Source organism: Aythya ferina (assembly GCF_964211825.1).
Source record: "Aythya ferina genome assembly, chromosome: 5".
In the NCBI taxonomy this organism is placed as follows: Eukaryota; Metazoa; Chordata; class Aves; order Anseriformes; family Anatidae; genus Aythya; species Aythya ferina.
Genome location: NC_140301.1, coordinates 8224505 through 8242090, shown reverse-complemented (window position 1 = coordinate 8242090; position 17586 = coordinate 8224505). Strand labels below are relative to the sequence as shown.

The 17586-nt window shown below is 37.9% G+C and overlaps 1 protein-coding gene across 5 annotated transcripts in view; it reads right to left on the bottom strand.

The window, feature by feature from the left end:
- Positions 1 to 17586, bottom strand: part of MPPED2 (metallophosphoesterase domain containing 2) — a 105506-nt gene that overhangs the window by 36810 nt on the left and 51110 nt on the right. For all 5 annotated transcript variants that reach the window (XM_084519438.1, XM_084519437.1, XM_084519439.1 and 2 more), the window contains one exon: positions 6989 to 7214. In XM_084519438.1, the coding sequence (XP_084375564.1) occupies positions 6989 to 7214 (226 nt within the window). The remainder of the gene's footprint in view (positions 1 to 6988; positions 7215 to 17586) is intronic.

Here is a 17586-nt window from a genome sequence, read left to right as displayed (position 1 = left end):
AATTTTATACAAACAATTATTTAACCAATCAATATATTTATAATATGTACGTATAAATTGGTTAAATAATGATAAATATTCATATTTAACCACTAACTACGAAGGTACTGACCCCCGTATGTCTCTTCTAACTCAGGGTCACAACTCCTGACTTAGCAAAGATTCACTCATCCAGTGCTTTTAAAGCAGCAGCATTACTGACTAAACTCCCCACCAGAAGCTGTTTGAATCTGAATATCCTGCTGAAAATATATGTGCTTCCACGCACATCAGACTCAATGGGCCTCTCTCTTTTTTTTTGGGGTCCTGGTTTCTCAGGCTCACCAGCTCACTCTGCCCCCAAGTCCTCCGTCAGCCTCTCTGCCTCTCACTCAAAGCACTCTGCTGCTCTCCACTTCCTCGTGTTTAGGGTACACCACACAGGGGCAATGAAGGCAAGAAAGTAATGGGACCTGAAGCACACCATCCAGTGTGGAAACCGGGATGTAAACTCTGGTCTGATGTAATCCAGACACAGCCCGAGACACCCTCTTACTTTTCCAGTCTCCTATTGAGAAGGTGGCTGTCCTCAAGTCAGATAATCTTTCAGTCAGCCTTAACAGGTCGGTATTTTCAATTTTATCCGTCTTCCCCTCTGTACTCACGCACCACAGAGGTATGGCACACATACAGGAAGAAAATCAAAATGTAAAAGTCATGAAGTGCGCAGAAGCCACCCAGGAGAATTTATTTTAGTAATCAACATGTGGTGCTGAGCCTCGCCTCACGAGGAACAAAGTAACCACACATTAGGGTTAACTCTCCCCTTCCCTCCTCTTTCCCCAGCTCCCATTCTTTAGAGTTTCTCCTCCCACGGTTTGCTGTTTGCTGTTGAGCAAACCTTATTTTAATCTGTGAATAGGAGACCACCAGAATTAAGTAACCCCTGAGCAGCACAGGTGATGCTCATTGTGGCTCTTTGCTTTTTTTGTGTAGCACCTACTTAACTCCAGGAAAATGGTGTAGGAATTAGAGCCATACAGCACATTATTACCTCAATCATTTGTTTGGGAGTGCTCTGAAGGAGTTCAAATCCCTGCTTCCACACCAGGAAAAATGCAAAAGAGTTAGGAGAATCACCATTTTTGCCTGTTTAAGTGCCTAGACTTCCACCCACAAATAGATGCAGTTCATGTGTACTAGTAAATTCATGTTTAAGTTGAGGCTGAATGAAAAGTTATGACTTTATGACTTGTCCCAACAATGGGATGCAGATGGGATAATGTCCTAGTTCGCTAGGACAGGATAGCACTGGAGTATTAAAAATCACTTACGAGATAATATATTTCAAATTACAAACATTCCATTATTTCTTTAAAGAAAAAACTTTTAAAAAGTAAACAAAAAAAAAAATTCAACTTCAAGTAAATCTGATATCAAGCAGACTGAGGAAAAATCAGCAACATTCCCAACAAGGCAAAGAATGTAAACAAACCGCTGCACTCCTGGACCTGGGGGAACACATTCTTCGAACTTAAAATGAGAGGCTTGAAGGACAGATGCCAAGAAAAACGAAACAGAAGCCTGCACCTTAAACACAAGCATGCTACAGTGGTGGCGTGTTTGTTTAACACACAGACAGAGGACCAGAGGACTTCAGGTTTTGCCAATATTTTGCTCGGTTGCCGACTTCTCCTGAATAAATGCTGGAACTCATACAAAAACTGGTACATCACCAATTTTCTTTTCCAGTCTCCTCCTGGTTCCCTCGCTGCTAAAATAGCAATGAAGAACTTTATTGCTGAGTAGTCCAATTTCTGTTCCTCCTTTTTTTTAGGCACAAGTTAATTGCCAGCTAAGATTATGAAATAAAAGAAATGAGATCCATTCTAGCCCATCAGTATGTCTGAATCCTATCATGTGAGTTGCCAATTGGTTTTCCAGTCCTCACACTCAATATCTGCTGTTAATTTGCTTGCTATTTCAAGAACTTGAAGACTGTCAGCAAAATCCATGATGCATTACGAAACTTATAATTGAAAAGAAAAAACAACATCTGATGCTTTTCTGACAGGATAAATACAAAGTCTGAAAACACTGATCAGAAGACGGGAGACGCACTAACTTGGAGCCACTCGGATTAAAATATAATTGCAAATGAAGCAAAGAAAGGAACTTTCTTATTATAGAAATAAGTTCAAACTTACACAAAATCTTTTGATGAAACCCACAAAATTTACAGTGTGCTAAAAAGAAAAAATCTCAAAAAAAATTATTTCTATAGCAGATGACTGAACCTGTCTACACTTCCTTAAGGTTGCATTATCTATGCCAATTAAAATTTTGCTTCTGAAAAAGAAGTTAAGGCACTTCCTCTAGAGTTACTAAAAAAAAAAAAAAAACCTTGAAAGCCTTGGCTTCTCAGAGGTGAACGATAGTGAGCTGTTTGTTCTTGACCTCTGGATCACCCTACAGATCAAATTCTTGGACATAGGAAAAACCCACCAGTATTCATTAAAAGCAACTGGGAGGCCAGCTTTGTGCTGCTGTTCTTGAGACCTGAGCAAGCTACAACCTGACAAATGTGCAGGATATTGCTGAACAATGCTGCTGTTCCTGTCAGAAGAGAAGAGCTTTATTCCCAGCTTCATTCAGGATGAAGTGATTTTAATCACAATGATGCAAATCACAGATTTTGAGTCATTATTTAAATAATCAATGTTAGTCTTTTACATTTGCACTTTTCAGTTATTTCCATAAAGTTGATTCAATTAACCATTAAAATACATTGATTTATATAAAATTAGCTTTTATATAATTTTATTTATTTATTTATCAATAATTTATTTAATTTATTTAAATAAATTATTTATCAATAATTTATTTAATTTATTTAAATAATTTATTTATTTATCAATAATTTATTTATCAATAATTTTATTGATTTATATAAAATTAGCTTTTATATAAAACATTTTCACTCCTTAAAATGATTCATCTCTCTCTATGGTGATTTAAACAAATATATATGCTGAAAGCCTTTGGTCTTCAGTTTTATTTTTCATTCTGCTAGATATGGGTGTATTTTAGTAGCTAAAAACTAACGTACATGATTGCTTTACGAGATTACTTTATACTTATGACTGGTGACATTTTTCTGAAATTTTATGGAGAACAGGATTTAAAATCCATAAATAAACCTATCACCTCATTATTCATGAAATTATGTACCGTAAATTTCTAAGCACATAAAATGAAGATCATCAGAACACTTTCAACTTTTTCCTTTTAAACAAACCAAAAAAAAAGCTAGCTGTAGAGCAGAACAAAATAAAACAGAAAATATTCTCCCTGAACAATTGTTCCTGTCAAAATGTGGTTTAAACAAACTCTGCCTCCAGTTAACTGCAGCTCTCCAGTGGTTTGAACACTTTTAGAGCTTCATCTGAAAATAGACGTTGCTAGAATATTTGTATTCAAATGTCAATAGCATGCTACAGAAAATTCACCCCTCAACATGGATGAACAATTTCAAATATTACTTGAACACACAAAGTACATTTGAATTTAAATAAGACTTACATTAATTCACTTGCATATATTCAGTACCGCAAGGTCCAGTAAAAACAAATGATCTCCCCCTACCCTTTTAAAGACACGCTGATATGTGAGTTACACTTATATATAAAGACAGAGAGTCCTAGGATGTAGAAATTCATACATCCATTACTGTTTGTATTTTTGTCTCATTCAGTAACTAGCCTTAATCTCAAATTTCCAAAGGAGAAAAATGTTTCTATTGGAGCCCTGAAGAGTTTTGACTATCCAAAGTATAAACTATTCATCATTTTTCCACCAAACAAGTCAGATTCACCAGGCAAAGTCAGAAGAAAGAGAAAGAAGGGAAATATTTTTTGTTGATTGTTATCTATAGACTATATGGAAGATCTTCCAATCCCCTACTCAAGGTGTGAAAACATCAGTTAGATCTTCCTCTGAAAGTGAGCAGAGCCCAGGGTGTGACTCATGTCTCACCCTCACTCTTTTCTCTTCTAGGGGCTGTTGCTCTGTTTTCAACTCCCCTCCAGCTAATGCCATTTAATACTCACAGAACCATCAGGCTAAATTCAAATTTTCTGCTCCTTACAGGCTGTTGATATGCACCACCGCACATTCCAATTGCAAATACACATGAATGCTCCCGTGTATTGTAAGTTATTTTCTACATACAAATTCTTCTAAATTGTAAGTTAGCAGGCACTACTTGAATTCTCTTAGGTCTTTAGAAAGCTTTCAGATGTACCATGAGCAATAACATGTAATGAATATGGACTGATATTTCTTTTCTGTAGTTACACTGAGTTGGCAATTTACATTTTCTAAATAGATAGATGACTTATAGCCAGTTTTCCCAGTCTTCTGGCAATTACTTCTTAGAAACCTCTGACAGGCTGAAGCCTCCAGAATCACAGCTGTTATTCTTGGTTTGATCCCCCTTTTTAAATTAAAACCAGTAGCTTTATCAGCAAATGAGAATTTTTTTTCCCTCTGGAAATACAGAAATGCACATAAATTGAACATGCCAACTTATCTCATTTTAGGGTTGGAGCATCTTCTGGGTTAACGACCACTGTTCCACATCTGTGACAGAACTAATTGGGGTAAGGAGGCCATAAATACACACAAACCCCCCACAAATTCTCTTCCTTTGGGGTAATCAGAAGATTTATTCTACTAGAGTGAGATGCAATTGTAAGGGAAGGAGAAAAAAATTAAGAGCGGTCAAACGCTTATCTGATCATTCTGTCTTAGTTTCCAGGCACAGATCAGATTTGGAACAGATTTTTCCAGTATCTAATGCGACTTTTTCTTCCTCTTGAGGACCAAGTAAAATCCTGGACACCAGCTTAATATTCATCTTCTCAGGGGTGAGGTGGCAGTGGTGGTGGGAACCACACAAATCGAGAGAAATGAAGATACTTATCTCTGTCCTCGGACTCGGATTACATATACTGATCTAAAAAGCTGTACTTAAACTGATAACCACAACTCCATTTCCCATCACCAGTTGCTTGAAAACATGCTTTGACAGCAGTTTGTCACAGCTGAACACAAAGGAAACATCTTTGACAAGAGAGTAGAAGTCTGCATTTGGTTGGAGCTCAACTTGCCGTTTCAGAAATCTAGCCGAATCTCCCATTGATCATAAATTGGAGAAATTCACTTATTAATCAATAGATTATAAGGATGAATAATCAAGAGTTGTCTTCCACAAGGTCACAATATATATGCCACTCATGGTTAAAATCAACTCTGATGGCTTGTCCCTTGGAATTTCATAAGAAACATTCTACATTCACATGTGTACCAGTGAAATGAAGGACTTCTCGACACAGCTGGATGAAAAGGGGAACTAATCACCATTATGAATTTTGGAAACCACAGAGGGCGGGGAGGGGGAAACTGCACTACATTTTGCCAGCACACATAAATGTAATCTGTCCCAACAGATTTTGAAAAGATGCCTACACACTGAAATCATTGGGTGCCTGCAGAATGCAAGCTCTCTGTCTCAAACATACATATGAAAGAAGCTGAACAAAATCTTAATCTCAGCAGGTAACCTTCCAGCCCACACAGCTACTCACAAATCTACCATACTCCAGAAGAACTTTTACAGGCCCTGTTTTCTTCTGTGTGTTATGTATTATTATACTGAAAAAAGTAATTTATTTTTTTTTAAACTTTGAAATGTCTTTACAAGATGGTTTCTAACCTGAATTAAGACCATCTTTCCCAATCAGCTGATACTGCAGGACACAGAGGGTTGGCTGTTTAATTAGTTATTTTTTAGTTAAGCAAGCTGTCGGGCTGACTTAAAACTATTTTAAATAAAGAATTTTAGATCAAGCTATATCATTTTTCTAGATAGCACTAGTACACATGTACTAGTACAATTATCTAAAAAGTATTGTCAGAAGCATTAACATATGTGTATAAACTACCAAATACTGCAGGCTAAGTGAATGGTCAGGAGAGATGAGATGAAGGTAAGTATGAGAAAGGGGGAAAAAAAATTATGCCTGTATATGTTTGCTCCATTCTTTGGTTCAGACCCTGCCATTCCCCCTTCCTCTTCTTTCACCTGTAAAACAAGCCTGACATAAAAAATGTAAATTGTAAGCTTAAAATAAACCCTTTTTATAGGTGTGCATAAATTAGCATCCAATCACTTCAGCTGATAATTGAGAATGCCAAGTAACATAATGATCATCACGATCACTGAAGTTCAGTTTTCTGGTAGAGGCTCAAAGGACCTTGGTTATTGTTGTTAGTGTGAGAATTTAAAACGAGTGCTACTGAAGACTCCACAGAGAGATAACAGGCATTGCAATTTAACAACATATTGAGAAAACAAGGAATAGTCTCCTTAGTAAAACACTGGACAGCAATTTTCTTCCTGCATATACTTGGCTCAGGGGTGGAATGAAAACAAAACTAGCTCAAGATCACGTTATTTTAGCTTTACACACACACACAAAAAAAAAAGCCTCAAACTGATCAGAAATAGCACTTAAATCACCTGCTGCCTTGTACCTTGTGCTGTGTTGGTGATAAACGCCACCACACTAACCTATTAGAACAGTAGATACAAATATCTAAATAGCATACAACAGAACAGTGCTTCCTTCCCTAATACATATTACATATTAAGATGATACTGAAGTTAATCCGCAAGCATTAAATGGATATTGAGTCCATAATTTAAGTGCGTTCAGCATGCAGAATACAGATAAGTTACAACTTTTTCTTTATTTTCACATACGTGGCTAAACACAGTATACTTATCCACACAAAAGAATGGCCATTTCTTCAGAGCTGGGAACAGCTGAGTTTGATACTATTCTGCAGGGCAATATAGCAAAGCAGCTTCAGGCCTTTTCAGCAAGAATGATTCCTGCTGTGGTTTAAGTAATAAAGAGCAAAGAAAGTTTAAACTGAGACTTACCATGGGGCACCGTATATTCGGAATCCTTTAACTGTTACCTCTGAATCTTGTAAGTAAATACTATTTGTCAGGAGTGACTGAACATTGTCAAAGTCCTCTGGTTTCAATTTGGACACAGAAGGAAAGCGGTAGTAATCTTGTTTAACAAGGTCTGCCATGAATTCCTTATCAAATGTCAGTTCATGATTCCCAGCAATCACTATTTTATATTCATATGGCAGGTTTCCTGAAATAACAAAAAAAGGACTTAATTAGCACATTTTCCTCCCACACCAGCATTGCCGGCACAATAAGTAGACAGCTAGCAGTGACAGAATGAAATACCCAAAATCTGCGTGCATCTCCATGTTGAGCAGAAGCTATTAATGCTGCCTCCCTTCCACTGAATGAAACTGTTTTAAAATTTAAAGTAACGACACAGAAATAAATGCCATAATAGTAATAATTCTGAACAATAATTCTGCATGTAGCGCAGAATTAAACAAAACAAGCTGGTAGGCACTGAACCACCTCCAAGCATGGCATAAACCATCAGTGCTCCCTTGCTTTCAGCTGATTATATGTTGTTTTATATTACACTAAGCTGTGAATTACCACTGAATTCATGGGACTGGGTCAGTCAGCAGTGCTGAGCCCTAGCCCATGGAAGCGACCCGCAGTGATTTAACTGGGTGCCCTGCGGGTGGGTACAGCAGAGGCAGCAGCATGCCTCACCAGGATGCCTCACCAGCACATTGTGAGGATACCAGCTACAGGGCACTGAATCAGCTAGCTGGCACAGGTGTTTTTGAATTGTGCAGTTTTTTAGGTCAACGTGTATGGAACCCAAGCATTCAAAAGATGGCATTTATCCCCAGACCCAGTCTGTTCTTCAAAGCTCTGACTCATTTGAAATGGACTTTCACTTTATTATTATTCAGTTTATGGTAGTATCTCATTTCTGTAAAGAGTACATACATGGAAGAAACCATCGAACCCAAACAATTAAGACATAAGGTAGGAAAAAAGAAACATGGCTAGCACATTTATTTTGAGTTTCAGATATAAAGAGTACAGGCTTGATCACCTGAAGTCCATGCAACTATTTCCTGTGTTTGGAACGAGGCATGGATCAGGCCCACGGAGCCAGATTATTTTTTTTTGAGTTCAGAGACAGATTTTTCAAGCACTTGGTACGAACAACCAGTGCCAAATATTTCAATTAAACATATTGCGTATTGGGCTCCCTTAAAAATATGTTCCTCTACTATGGTGTCTTCATAGAAGTCAAGATCTTTTACGAAATCTGTCTTACTATGATTTGCCAAAAATCACATCCAAGTTTGCATCAAAGCTAAAACCAGGCTCACATCTCCCCTCTATTGCCATCACTGATTCTGTCTTGAACCAAGTTGTTCATTTTAGTGCACTCCTAATAATCATTTAAAAAATATTTTTTTCCCCACAAATATGCACAATACTTTACAATCAAATGGATAATACGTATAAAATATATCATTATATATATTCACTTCTTGTATTGCTCATGAGTCTTTGTTATTTACACAAACCATGAAAGCAACAACTGACACACTGTAATGGTTAATGCTGTTAGCCCGGATGCTCACACGTATATATACATGCAGATGTTTAATGTCCACTGGTTCAGAAATAAAGCACAGGTCCTCAAAACATACATGGGTACATCTTCCAGATCTGGAACTTCCAACATGCACCCCCAAGGGACACAGAATCGTAAGCTAGGTATTTCTCATGAATACTGTTCTCCTACTAAACAGACACAGCTTTACTAGTTCAAAACTTGTTTTAAACAGCTTCGAAAGGTGTTTTCTCTTTGTTTAAACAGTAAGTGTTAAACTAAACCTGTAAACATCTACAGCAAGATTAACTTTCCCCCAAATAAGGCTTATAGGAAATCAGCCAAAGCTCTCTGCTTGTCAGTATTTACAGCAGAGAAACAGGAATTACACAAGATACATAGGCACTGTCTCCATGAAGTAAGTTAATTCTGGATAGAATAACAAACAGTTATATATCCCCTGGGGAAAAACAAAAACAAAAAAAATCATAGATTCCTCACACCTGAACTAAATGCAGTTAATACATATCCATAATTCCCTGCACTGCTGCATTAGATTAAAAACTGGGGGAGACATGGTAAATGTTCCTCTACAGATTATACCTGACTCCTTTCTCTCTTCCCTTCCCCATCTCTGCTACTTGCTCCTCTGCAATTAATTTTTATTTGAATACTAGAAGTGCTAAAAATTCCTGCTCTTTGACACTCCTGGGCACAAGGTAAAATTGCTATTTTCTCCTCTCTCAGGAAACACAAAGACACCAGTGGCATGAAATCTGATATACTTGTCATACCTATCAATCCCCCAAAACAAGAAAGATGTGATTAAATTCTCAGAGCAGTAGGATGGAAAAGTTAAATTCAGGTTTCTGCTAAGTTATTAACATTTACCATGATAGCAGAGAAAAATTCCCATCTTACTAGATGAATGCCCAGGTTTTACACTTTCTCCAATTTATTTTGATAGGAGATCTGAAAATCAGCACATCTTGCAGATGTTATATCCAATTAAATCTGGAACGTTTTGTTTGAAGTGAATGCTTTTTATCTTGACTTGTTGAAAAACAAGGCTTACTTTAAAGACACATAGAACACACACATAAAAAAACAAACGAGTAGTGGGATTAATGATTGTTAAAACGTACAAATGTAATATTATACATGTTATATAAGCAACTGAAATCACTAAGGAAAAATCTAACAGTAATTACTTCAATTAATGTCAAGAAAGCCATTAATTTTACTGAGACTAAGGAGACGCTCCGCTTGGTCAGCCCTTGAGCCAGGTAACGCCTCAAGGCCCAGGTCTAGGCCTCAGGCACCAGGCGTAACCAGGGAGCTCAAGACTAGGCCTCACTCCAGGATCAACACCAGGGACTGAGAAACAGGGCTAAATGGGTGCCTGAGGAGAAATCCTACAAGGACCACAATTCATCAATATCTGCCTGCAAGCTCTAGCTTAGTAGTTCTGCACACCGAAGAGCAACCAGTGCAGGCTGGGGCTGCATTCACCATAGTCCCGAGTCCCCCCTGAAGGGGCAAGGCAAGATGCGCTTCACTCCCTAGCTGTACACACAGTGTTATTTACCACAGAATGGGCACAGAGTTCTCACCTGGCACCCCCGCTTAGTTCCCTGATTTTATTACCAGCCACATTTTGCACTTTTTCTGGAGGCAAAAACCACCGAAGCTGCATTGTGAGCTAGCGATGAGGAACATGCCTCATAAAAATGCCAACACACCAAAAGCCAGGCCCAAGCTAAGGAGAGCAGCCAGAGGAAGTCTCATCCATTTCTTTCCTCTTCCCTGAGGAAAGACTATATAGCACTAATCATGGTAATAAATTACCTGCAATCAGATTAGCTATTTGTTCATCACATTCAGGTTTTGCCTTCCTGAAAGGCCCTGGCGGCAGTGCACAACATTCATCCTCTCTGATATAATTTATGAAATACTTCGGTGTCTTTTACTTTGGCAATTTTGCCCTTTGTCTATAATCTGCTGACCTTTTGTGTTTTTTATGGAAGCATAAACAGTCACACAACAAATCTCCTACTCCATGATATTTTAGTTTTCATCTTGACCAGATTAATCTCTATCTACTTCCATTCTGTCAGTTCAGAGAGCCACTGTACCACAATACACAAGTTGGAAGCAATTTTCTTCACTAAATTTCTGTTAGCTACATTTGGTCTTTATTAAACTACTTTCCTATCTACCAAGTTTTCTATCACGTTTCAGTAGTATTATTCATTCCAATTTATACCACGATTCTGAGAAAGAGAAGAATAACTTCTCAAGCTAGGAGGAGTTTGATGTGTTCACTAGGACAAACACTTCAGAAACTCCAAATATCAATTCACAAAGTAATAGCTAAATTTAAATTAAACATACTTAACTGTTTTCCAGATGAAATCAAAAGGCTAACATCACAGCTTCTAAAAATGATTAGAGCACTAAGTCTGTGAAGCAGAGTCACTTATACGGAAGTTCTTGAAATCTTAACAGGTATAGAATACATATATGTGCACATGCACATACACGTGGTGTATATCTTCAGTATATGTTAATATTTTTTTGGCCAAGATGTCAGTTAATATCTGCCCTCAGCAGGCGTATAGCAAGGACAGAAGGTGGTAGTTCATTAAGAAAATGTCGCAGCTAGACAGGTTGTCCTGAAGGACAAAAAGTGAATATCACTCTTGCTCCAAAAAGAGCAGAGATAGGTAACTGCAAATCATTTGGAAGGAAAAGAAAAAAGAAAAAAAAAAAAAGGTAATTTATAGTCAACACATTAATCTGGCAGCCTCAGAAGATTTCTGTAACTTTTCTGTTTGTCAGTCAACTGTCAAGTTAGAGTCCCACATAGCAATACTTTCTTCCATCTGATCCACAAGCCTTCGTTCTCACTCCTCTGCCAAGCCCCTTTGCCAGCACGATTTGGTGGCCACAGAGCACAGTGGATCAGGAAACCAACCCCGCTGAAAACCGATGCAGCAAATAAGGAACAAGACTGTATGCACATGCTAGTAAGGCAGGACAGGACTTCTTTCACTGGCAGCAATGATGTATAGCACTTTAAAGCAGAAGCTGAAAGGACTGACTTTAAATACAAAAATTACATTGTTGTTTTTTATTTTAAGTTTACCTTAAATACTTGATCCTAGGAATCATTAATCCATTGAACAACCATTTCTATTTTAATGGCATGCTTCATACAAGTCCAGCTTAGTCACACAACTGAAGTTCCGTAGAGCTGCCAGACATGAAAAGCAGTCTGACTGTCAATGAATGTTAACTACTGACTACCTATAAAAATAAAAAATCACATTGTTTTTTGACTACTGTTATCTACAAAATGCATTGGGAGGCAGGGGAGCTAGAAATAACATGATACTAACTGTCTATATATAGTGGTACAAACCTGTACTTGCAGACCATCGCTAAACAAATACTTTTGATGTGAAGCTCTGAATATGCACACACATGCATTAACTATTCACACCACACAACACTTCCATCAAGCGTTAAGTGCTTTCATGCCCATGTCACATAGACCCTTTGGCCATATCCTAAAAACTGTGCTGAGAAACCTTGAAGTAAAAAGCTTTGTCCTTTCAAAAAGAAGGAAAATTTCTACAAGTCAGATGCCTGTGCAAGTCAATCACCTCCAATTTACAGTGTATCATATATGCTTCAAAGAGCATAACTAGCTCTGGAACATTCACTTACAAGCAACCCTATGCATGTCCAAAGATAAACACCGAAGGAGCAGATTTTGTGTGGTCCTATGGCCTTCCAGTCCCTACAGCATCTCAGGTTGCCATCAGCTGTCTGACCACAGCTGCATAAGTGCCCTAACAGCAGCCAGCAAACACCATCACTGCTGTTCAGTAGCACTGGAATTCCTCAAAGAGGTTTCCCATGGAAAGTCCATTGGATCTCAAGGTCATGGTTATTACTCTTCTTCCCAGCATTTATAGAATAATCACAACACTCACAAGCCCCTTTCACAATTTTAAAAGGAACAGTATCAGAAAGGATCTGATTTCTCCATCAGCAGCAACAAATGAGTTAGACTGTACAAGTACAGTTACATAGACCTAAACTGTCACATGATATGCTGGACTTCTCTCACCATAAAGGAAAACCATCCACTCACTGTAGGTGTGGAGATTCAAAACTGGGTATGGAAAAAAACATACTTTCTAGGATGAGAACGATTGGCTTTAAAAATATTCTGGCTGTTTTAATCAAACAGCCCGCATAAAAAGTCTTCAATGAAACAGCTATGCTGATGCCAACTGATACACTGACTGAAAACTTAACCCATATATTTCTATTCATCTTCCCTTTGTATCTGCAGAAACCTAAAGAATGAAATAAATAACAAAAAGCAGGCAAATAATAGAGAAAACATGCACAAAAACAGAACAAGTTTCTAAAGAAGCAGAAAGAGCTGAAGCACAAGATCTCAAAATCTTTTTGATGAAAAGTATTCCACCAGCTTTTTAAACTCTCATCAGTTCAAATGCCTCTTCATTTTTTTCCTCCAAAAGAAAATCTGGAGAAGGAAAAATAAAGGCAAAACACACATGGGAAATGCAGCAAGGCGAGTAGATGAATGAAAGTTTAACTGTTTTGCCTTTATGCAAGGAAAACATCAGACCACAGCGCAGGGAGAAGCAAAGGCTGAGACCCTTGAGTTCCTGTGATAAATCTAAAGCTTGCACATTAAAGCTCCCCTTTGTTGAAAACGCTGTTAGACACAACAAAACAGAAATGTTACGTAAGTGCAAGCTCTGCCTCTGACCTTTCACTCTGTAACCGTCAGGCTTCATTAATTTTCACAAGGCCTGACAGCTCTAGCGTTAATACTCACACTTGCTGATCGAGCCACACAGCAGGTTCAGACTGCTACCTTCTCCTCTGAAACTCATGCATTAGGATTTCTTCCATGCTGGCAATGGAAAACCAAGTCTAAGAAACATTAAACACAAAAAACTACGTTACAATAATGCCAAGGTTGAGTCATAAACCCATGAAAGCAAGGAAGTATCAAGTGAGTCTTTCCTCAGCACCTGTAACTCGGCTACCCAGTGCCAGGATGCTGCAAGCCTATATGGTCCACTTTGAGTGACCACAGATGCAGGCTCTGCTGTACCTATGTGGTCACGTATGAGCCCTCTGAGGCTGCAGAATTGGTGGTGCCTAATACCAAGTACTTCTGCTCTCTCCCATCTAGGTAAATGAATTGAATTTGGTACAACACTGGGCCACAACATCACCAAACACAGCATGAACCCTGGAACAGGGCCATATATACTGCCGAACCTAGTTAGCTATGGGTCTGATTTAACGAAGCTCTGACATCGTAAAGATTCCTTGCTTTTATGTATTTATGTCTCAACCATAACATTATTCTAATGTAACTGTTTGTGATTAATATCCTTCTCCTCTAATAGAAGGAAAGTAGCAGAACATGAAGGACAACCTTTTGTTTCACTTCAGCATTGCACAGCTTCTGTAGCATTCCGACATTACACACGTTGGGTTTTGATCTCAAAGTCATTTTTGATTTCATCTGACTTCTGTTATTGATTTTTTTTTTCTTGAAACAGAAGGTTTCTCTAAGGTTTTATCAATTAATACATGACATTTATTTGCTTTGAAAAAGAATCTGAAGGTTTTGTTTAGTCTAAGCTCAAAAAAAAATATCCTCAGGATTTTGCAGCTCACAGCACTGCCAACTGTAGGTGTAAGAAGTCCCCAAAATTGGCTTTAAAATTATCATAATTGGAACTTAAACAGCACAGATTTCCCTGTTTATGAGTCCACAGAAAGGGTTTCTTTTCAGGCTTGTATTTATGTAACCAAAAAGATGGAGCTTTCAAAAAAAAAAAAAAAAAAATCGTGTAACTTAAAATCAAAAAAGCTGACAGCTATGAAGTTTCCCTTTAAATTTAGCGAATTCTCAACACAACACCCTCACTGCAAATCACAATAGCCTTATTTTTCCCTTTCATTTCTAAAAAGGATTCTTGCAGAAACGGTAGTTCCTCCTCCACTTCTGCTTCCTATAAACAAAGCAATACATAAAGGCCTAGCACGACCACTTTGGTGCTGCATGCATGCTTTTAGAGAGATGTTTTAAGTGAAATAGAGTTCATTTGGGACATTACGTAAGGTTTTCAGCCAAGAACTACTTTTTGTCTGGTAGAGTGGAAGGGTATTCCTTCAAACAGGATTACCCCATATTTACACTTAACATGAAATTTGCGTCTTATCTCCTATAGTTTTTGGTCTATCCATCCTGTAGGCAGATATACAGAAGTGTTATATTTTGTCCAACAGTTTTACATTTTCTCCTGTGACCACGAACATGAAACATCAATGCATTAAGATGTAATGCACCAGAGCCAATGAGTTTTAGACTGATTTCAGCTCAGTGCTGAAAATGGAAACAAAGCATGCCTTCACAGGGCCAGCAGGGCTACACAGAAATGTTCTTCTTCAACTTGATTAAGACAAAATTGAAAAGGAATGGGTTTGGTTACTATTGTATTAGGCTAAAATAAGAAATGAACCCTAGCACTACCTAAATCTAATATGAAAAAGCCATCTTTGTTTCAAAATTTTCAAAGCATTCTCTATAAACGCATCACAGATCAATTTACATGGTACTTTTGCCAATAAGCAAAACGAAATCACAAGTTCCAATTGGCTTAACTCATATTGGAAAGTGTGAAAGCAAATGCTAGTAAATGCAATTACTGCAAACAAACTCCATTTTCTTCACTCAGGAGGGAATTTCAGCGAATATTTTATTGCCCTCAAATAATATTTCTAAAGGCATCAATACACAATTCTATTTTCTTTTTGGAGTCCCCCCACACACACACTATATAACCTAATCCTCTATAAGGAAACTCACCAGTTTTTGAAATAATATATTGGTAGTTGATATTACCTTGTGCACACACATACTGTATCAATTTAAATGATTATTCTCAGAGAATCTTAAGAACGTCAAAACCAGCAGTCACTGTCTGACACAAACAGCTCTGGACCTATTTTCATAACATGCCCTTTGTCTCTGTAATTTACAATTTCAATTAAGTCTTTTATATATTTATAAAAAAATAAATGAATAAAAGCCATCCAAAAGGAGGTCATCTTGAGAACAATTATACAGAAAGTAATTAAGTTAATCATAATCATCACAGACGATAGCTTGGTACATGTACGTGTATTTTCACACTACAAAAACCTGGCAAGCGCTAAGGGCACGTTTTACCAGACAAAATAATATCTTTTAAAAAGGAATGAGTCTAGTTGGCAATTTTTCACTCCTTACTGAAAGAAACTTGCTGCAAATCCATTAGAATTATGAATGCAGGCCCCAGATCTGGAGTGCCTCCGATTGTTCTTCTGCCTCACCAACAGGCAGCTTCATGGGAGCAGCAAGGCTGAGAAATGGACCTGGACCAAGATATTTCCAATATTTACCTACAGATCTTAAAATAAATACATAAACAAACTAATCAGGATTTGCAATTAATTGCCAGAAACATTCTCTTCTTTCCTCTCTGACCACCTTCCCATTAACTGTTTCCTCATTTTTAAAGGAAAGACGCAGAGTCTCTGTGGCTTACAATTGCCAAAGCACAGGCAGACTCCTCCCTCTGCCTTGCAGCCTGGGAAGCCAAGTCAGTATTTCTGAACAACCCCTTCAAATGCCTCCTTTTTTCTCCATCCCAGAAAGGTGATCAGACCATTCCTTACAAGAAGAAAAATCTCCACTACATAACAGGGAAACTTCTGATACTAAGTTTAATTTTCTTCTGATATTGCAGTGTCTTTAACATACCTTTTCCATTTCTGTACATGGAACTGAATATCCTCCTTTGATTTTTGAGCATAAACACCAAAACATATCGGTGCCCAGACTCACCTGACTACCAAACACTAACATAACGTGAATAGAGTCCAATAACGGCAAGGAAGAATTAATAAGCAGGAACAGCAAGGATAATCATGAGTAAAATAAACCAAAAGGAAGAAGAAAAATAAGGTAACGTGTTTTTAAAATATCATAAAGGTTTTAAAAGCATAGAATGCTGTCTAAAAGCAGGAGATCAGCTTTTTAGTAACTCTAAGAATGTAACATCTTCCAATGTGCTAAAGCAATCAGCTGCTTTTGAAACATGACGCTGTGTGCATTTGTTGTGGTTTTACTTGTAAGCATTTAGTGTAGGAAGCAGATCGGATATTCAGAATGGATTTTTAAACATGTTTTCAGATGGCCATGCTGATGTTGGTTGGGAATTGTTTCTTCCTCTTGTAAGTCGCAAGAGAGGAAATCTAAAACCTGAACTAAACTCTCTGTCTAGAAGCAGACCAGTACGCTTCTGACAGCACCGTGCACTGCGTTTCACAATTACCTTCACAGTCCGCCCCCGAATTTTTTAGAGGATAAAAAAAGACGAAGTACTGAGAGAACGCAACCAGAAATTACAGTCAACTAAAAATATTCAGGCAGATCTCTGAGATCCTCCAGTACTATCTTCTGAATCCCAAATTTGTTCTTCTCCATAAACCTAAACATTCCACTGCAGTCTTTCAAGATGATCTTGGATATCAGGGATCTCCTGAGCCCTGTAAGGAAATTCCTTTTAATAATCCAGCCCACAGAGAGATTTCTTAGCTACTAAAGGAGACAACCAAATCACTCCAGCTGTATCATCTTATTACAACGAACTGAATTTCTCATATTCCATTTTTTGTTTTTTTTTTTTCCCTTAGCCATCCACAGTTGCCTGAAGAGAGTGCCACATAGCCTCAGACATTTTCCGTGTAGGTTTAAGCACATATACTAAGCCCAAACATTAAAAAATAAGGAAGGACACTAAGCCTGAAAGCAGCTCTAATGTGAAACTGGGATTCCAATGGAAATCGGAGCCAGCAAGTTCTGAGTTCTCAATCGCACCTCTGGTACTACTTTTTCCACCTCCTCTCT